The following is a 6,264-nucleotide window of genomic DNA, read 5'->3' on the forward strand; positions in this document are numbered from 1 at the left end:
TAGATTTAAATTCTTATTAATGAAGTTTATTCTTAAATAATCATAAAAGCTTTGATTTGATCCTGAAAGAGCATGCAGTCACACAGGGAAGGGATTTTGGAACAGAGAGAAGTTCCTTCTCCACTTAGGAGAAGGACTGAATTTTTTTTTTTAGAGTGAGTATGATAATATGTAATATCCTAATAATACATATTATCACAACAATACATAGTTGAGTATTAATAATTCAGTGATTGTATGATGGAGTTTGTAAAATATTTATAGAGTGAAGTATTCGTTGCCTTTCTCTCTAGGAGGAGCATAAATTACTTCTTTCGCCTTTTTCTCTGATGGAAAAAGGATAATGACAGTTAGTAGTGCTTGATTCAATTGCAGTGTGTTTTGTTTCGACCAAGTATTCTTATTATCTCAAAACTGTTTCTGGGGAGAAAACACACAGACACTCATTTGTAGTTACTTAGCAAATACCAATTATAATTATTAATTATTGCCGAGTTCCCTTACAGTATAAAAATGCTGAATTAATATTTTTGCTCCATGTCCATGCTGTTTGTTCTACACTTTGTTAATTGTCATTATTTGACCAGTATTATGCATTATATAAGTAGATCTCTTCCTTCAGAATGAACTTAGTGAATGAGGAAAACGCTCGAAATATGGATCTCCATGCCTCCCTCTCCAAATTGGAGTCCGACATCAAGAGTTTCTCTAAAATCCTTCAAAAAACTAGCCAACACAAAGTCAAATCTCAAAACAGGAAGAAAAACAGTTCCAAGATTGATCAAGACATTTGCGTAGATGAAGAGGAGGAAGACGTGGAGTGCTTCTCCATCTCCGATATCGATTCTCATATCAATAGTCATCATAATAAGACGCAGAATCATTATAATGATAAAAATAATTCCCTTCTATCGGTTAAAAGATCTCCGATTAAGTTTAAGGACCTAGCAGATGCAGTCATACGCCGTCGAAGACGACGGAAATTTGCTTCCTTAAAGAAATGTATGTTGTTCATAATATAGTTGCAGATCTCTCAATGTCTTCTTCTTCTTTAGGGGATGGTTCAGAGATAGATGAATGGATCTTTAGTCCGGATAATGACTCTATGGGTCATTTAGCTCTTATTGGATTAGGCAATAATAAAGAAAGGCCCTTTCAATTGAAAAACAAGATATCCACTGTTAAGATCCAACATTCTCTATCCGAGGTAACTCACATTCCCTCTATCAATAAAACACTCTGATCATACTTATATTCTTTATGACCCTTCCTTTTTAAGACCAATCTCCAATATCCCTCTGTATCTAGACAAAATCTCCATTCACATTCCTCATTGCAATCCAGACCAAATCCTCCTCGAAATCTCAATTTGACACCCTCTGAGCCTGATCAAGTATTGAATTGTCTATGTAGCTGTTTGGCAGGTCGACCAATCCTTCGGCTCTTTCTTATCATCATGTTCAATGGTGTGGTGTCCATGATGTGCTCTGCTATCATTGTAAGGATTGAAAAACCTGCTCAACAACAAAGATTCAAGGAGAAGGACCTCCTTTTGAAAAATGTAAGAGAGTACGAGACAAATATAACGAGGATCCTTCGTCGAACGACACCGTTCACTATTGGAGAAGGATTTTCACTTGATCAAGAAGAGGAGATTTTCAAAATGTTAAAAGAGTATGAAGGGATCGTGGAGGAACTCTATACCTACTCGGATGAGATACCATGGGGCATCCTCTCAGCTCAGTCATTTATTACGTCTATTCAAACCACAACAGGTGCTTAAAAATGTAGTTAATTTTTATTAATATTCCATTCATTTCACATCTTGTTGTAATTAACATAGGAAACGGGGATATTGTACCTATGACGACACAAGGAAAGATATTTACACTAATTTATGCCACCTATGGGGTTCCTATGTTTTTATGGTACATTTTCAAACTTGGAGGACTCTTTCGAATCCTTGTTATTAATGCAGGCTACACTGTCTGTCGCTGCTTTTGGTTTGTAGACCTCCATATTTATCTATAAAAAAAATGTTTCATTAGATCCCCTACCTAATAAGATTATTATATATACAGGCTTGATTTCCCAGAGATCAAGCGAAAAGTTGAACCTGGGCACACAGCTACCACCACGGAAGAAATGGGAAACGAACATTATGCCTCATCAAAACAAAGCAAAGCCAACGAACTCGTTGCAAGTCTGGACGCTAGATTTCATCCAAGCATAATTGGTGGGATCCTACTTATTTTCCTTCTTTCTATCTCTGCTTTTATATCTCATATCGAGAGTATATCTTATTTTGACTCCGTCTACGCATCCTTTATATCCTATTCCACCATTGGTTTCGGAGATATCGACATATTTGTGAGGCTTTTATGATTTCATTTATTTCATCTAATAATTTTATTATGTTATAATAACGCAATCGATTCAAATATTCTTGCAGATGCTCCAAAGGCATGAATTTTTAAAGAGTATTGACTATTTATTAATTATTAACATGTAGTAACTAAAAATATACTTACCCTTATATTATAAAGTATAATATTGATTAGCTCAATATTTTCATATATATATTCTAAATACATGTATAATGTACAAACTTGACATTTATTGAGCTAATTACTGATTAAACAAATATGTACCTTGTATATTGTAGATACACAAATATATTTTGACAATAGCAATATTTCATAAACAGTCCTTACAGTACATAAATTTATATACTTAATTTGGGGGTAGTTAATTAGTAGAGACAGAAATGTATGTATTTGTGGAAGAGTTCAAGTTAATTTAACCCACAAAGTCTCAATTATTTCCTCTTCTGCAAATAGGGACTGTTGGAGGTACAAGAATAGTCACTAGGGCACCCACTATCTAGTAAAAACCTGACAGGATCTCAAATTCCATATACTAGAAAAAAGTCAATTTTCTAACAAAAAATTCAAATTACTCCGTGCCATAAACTTTGCTTTGAGCTTGGATTTCTCAATTTTCATAATAAATTCAATTGTGACTATCGTTTAAAATTCTATTTAGTTTTGTTGCGATACTAGCACCGTTTACAAGTTGTATCAGACCGCAAACATTTAATAATACCTCCTCAAGCTCTGCACACCACTTTCGAAAGGGAATGGTTAGTAACTATTATAGAATAAATAATTTTTTAATGTTATAGGCACTGCTTAACGTCCGGCACAACTTGTTTGCAGATGTAACGTGCAAGTATAGTGGGAAAAATGTGAAAAAACCAAGCTCAAAGCAAAGTTTATATCACAGGAGAACCTATATTTTTTAGTTTGTTCCTGCCCCAAACTGGAGTTTTAGTAGAATAGAATTTAAATTATGTTTATATTTACGTAGTCACGGTCCCTAGTGCATCCTTAGTTATGTAACTGCTTAAATCTAATATCTAATAAAATTATTTGTATCTTTGCAGCAATATTCCTTCCGCTCCAATTGGTTCAACTTTTTTATTTATGGCAATGGAGTTCACATCATTGGATATATGATTGTCTCAGCCTATGTCACCTCCATTCTTGAGAAATTTGGTGTACGGAAGTTTTAAAGATACCCAAATATAGGTCATAATATATATAATGTGTATATTTGACTGTTACCAAAATATATTATTCGAATAAAATCAATAGAGAGCACTATTTCTTTGATTCATTTTGCTTGAAATAGACAATTTTATTTTTAGAGCTTTTCATTTAGTAGTTCAAACTGAATAATAAATAGTTTTAGAGTGTGTTTAGTGACGTCATAAATTACATCATCATATTTTTACTACAATGAATTGACAAACTTACAAAAAAATATTGAGGAAGCTTCATCTAATGGCTTTAATAATATACGAGTACTAAGACTAAAACCTCCATTGAGTACTACTTGATGCCAATGATAAATATTTTAATTAAATCAAAGTAATAAGTATGATAATTTTAAATTTCTCTCTACCCATGTGTATTGATAAAAAATTTGGGCATTTTTCAACTTTGTATATTATCTATTTTTTGATTAAAATGTTTTTTTCAGATTGGAATAAGGAGTATTTAATGTGCATGATATTTACAATTGACATATATATTGCTGTATCTTTCTGAAAAATAAATAAGTGTTATCGGCACTAAAAAAAAAAGTAATAAGTACAAAAACCTTTAGAAAAGACCTATATTTTTACGACTAAGGATTGTTTTACATCGATTAGGGACGAAAAATATCTTAGTATTTCTATTTTTATAGTTAATTTATATTCCAACATCATTGCATAATTTTGGTTGGAGGAGGGTATCTAATTCTGGTTTTATATTTGTCTCTTTGATAATTTTTGTTTGTTTTTGATTATTCAAGTGTTTAGTGTAATCTGTAATTTATTTATTGAATTTGATGTATCCAGTGTACTCTTTGTTCCAGATTAGTTACAAAGTGGAAAACAAAACATTTTTAAGTTTTCAAGCTCTTTTCCATAAGTATTATTGCACGCCACGAAGGAACAATAACGATTTAGAATTTTGACTCAGTTGACTATTATTACTTATTAGTAATAACATATTACTAATTGAATTTTCAGTTAACATCAATCAACATTCCATCGTATATTGGTATTTTTCACCAACAAAGATATAAACAAACGCACATTTAGAGTTCAAGCATAGTCGTTAACAATCAATAAATTATAAATGTATAATTGAAAACTCCGGCCTCTTCTCTTTGGTGGCAAATTCAAAAATGGAAAAATCAAAGTATAACATTTTTCCCCTTAGCAATTTTAGAGCGGGAGGTAGGTGTGCTTTATGAATAACTCTTTATTACATTCCACCCTACCACAGTAGTAAAAAAAAAATGACAGAGTAACGTCATATGAAAAGTGACATCTTGCGAAAAAATGTTAAAACGCAGCACCATTGTATCTGCTTAGTCTAATGGTAGTTTTTCGCTACTTTGTGTAAAGCTTTAAGAGGAATGGAGTTGCTTTTTTCTCCCTCAACCTTAAACAAAATAATCACATCTTCTCCTCAGAGCATTCCCGGTATTTATATAACTCAGTATAAAATCTTTGAGCTCCTTTCGCTATTTTAGTTGGATCTTCTGTTACTACATCAGACGCCAATCTTAGTGAGGATATTCTCCTAGCTCCTAAGTAAGACTTCTTGAGATATTTAAAGCTTCATTTTCCGTTTATATTTATGTCAACAATATTATTTTTTATTCTAATCGAAGCTCCTCTGGACTCGTACTCGATGACGGAATTAATATTCTCCCGAACATGGACATCGCTATCATCGAGATCATTCAGGACCTCTAATCTATCCCAAACTTTTTTCTCTCTGCTGCTGCGACATACCCTTACTTAATTAATAGTAAACGGTATCTGTTCTCTATTTTTTTCGAGAGCTAAAGAACATGTCTCCTCCTTATGGTTAATACATTCTATAATAATCCTCTCAATATCTATGTGTCTTGTCGTCCTCCAGAAGGGAGGCATTTAACTTCCAAAATGGCTCTTTGACTCTTGTAGGAGTTCACAGCGTTAGTTTTTTAAGCAGCGCTGAATATTTGATAGGAGAACAGTTTAGCAGTCATGACATTTTATTAAATTAACTGTGAGATTAAGGAAATACACACAAATCCCACTCTGTATCGAGCAAGGATATAGGCAGGAATCACTCCGTTTTCGATTTCTACTCTTAGCCCTACAAAGATTTACACTCATAAGTCATCAGCGTTACTTTCTGTCATTAATCAGCATAGCTGAAAATATTATGATCTGCTAGTAAGCTAAAAAAAGAAACCGATAATTAAGGTATTTTGGAGAAAAACAGAATAGCTTTTTTGAGGTTTCATAAATTTAAATGCAAGCAACTTATAAGATAAAGGTAAGGTTAATAGAAATACATGGTAATACCATAACGTTTTTCCGACTAATGTTTGACTTCCAGCATGTTTTTTAGTAGTGACGTGGAAGAGTACAACTATTACCAAGAGTACCAACATATAGCTAAGGGGGATAATTTAGGAAAGAATAGAAAAGCGTGCGAAGAGAAGAGCAGAAATACTTATGTCATCATTGATTAAATAATATACATCTTCTTCAATCAATCAAGAACGTTATCATTCCCGCCTTTATTATTCAATATTACTATAATATTAGATGCTGATAGTCGATAGAGAACTGAATGAAATGCCTAAAATAACGTCACCTTCTGTCTGGATTTCTGAAAATGGAGGCCCAGGAATTTGGAAAATACTTACCAG

The 6,264-nt window shown here is 32.8% G+C and overlaps 1 protein-coding gene across 1 annotated transcript; it reads left to right on the top strand.

Moving 5' to 3' along the window:
• The first annotated feature begins 342 nt into the window (after positions 1-342).
• Positions 343-3,663, top strand: LOC121125194 (uncharacterized). Its single transcript, XM_040720332.2, has 6 exons — positions 343-1,002; positions 1,056-1,207; positions 1,280-1,775; positions 1,844-2,003; positions 2,082-2,370; positions 3,446-3,663. The coding sequence occupies exons 1-6, from the start codon at positions 624-626 to the stop codon at positions 3,572-3,574; spliced, it is 1,605 nt and encodes a 534-aa protein (XP_040576266.1). The 5' UTR covers positions 343-623; the 3' UTR covers positions 3,575-3,663.
• The last annotated feature ends 2,601 nt before the right edge of the window (positions 3,664-6,264 follow it).

Source organism: Lepeophtheirus salmonis, chromosome 1, assembly GCF_016086655.4.
Source record: "Lepeophtheirus salmonis chromosome 1, UVic_Lsal_1.4, whole genome shotgun sequence".
In the NCBI taxonomy this organism is placed as follows: Eukaryota; Metazoa; Arthropoda; class Copepoda; order Siphonostomatoida; family Caligidae; genus Lepeophtheirus; species Lepeophtheirus salmonis.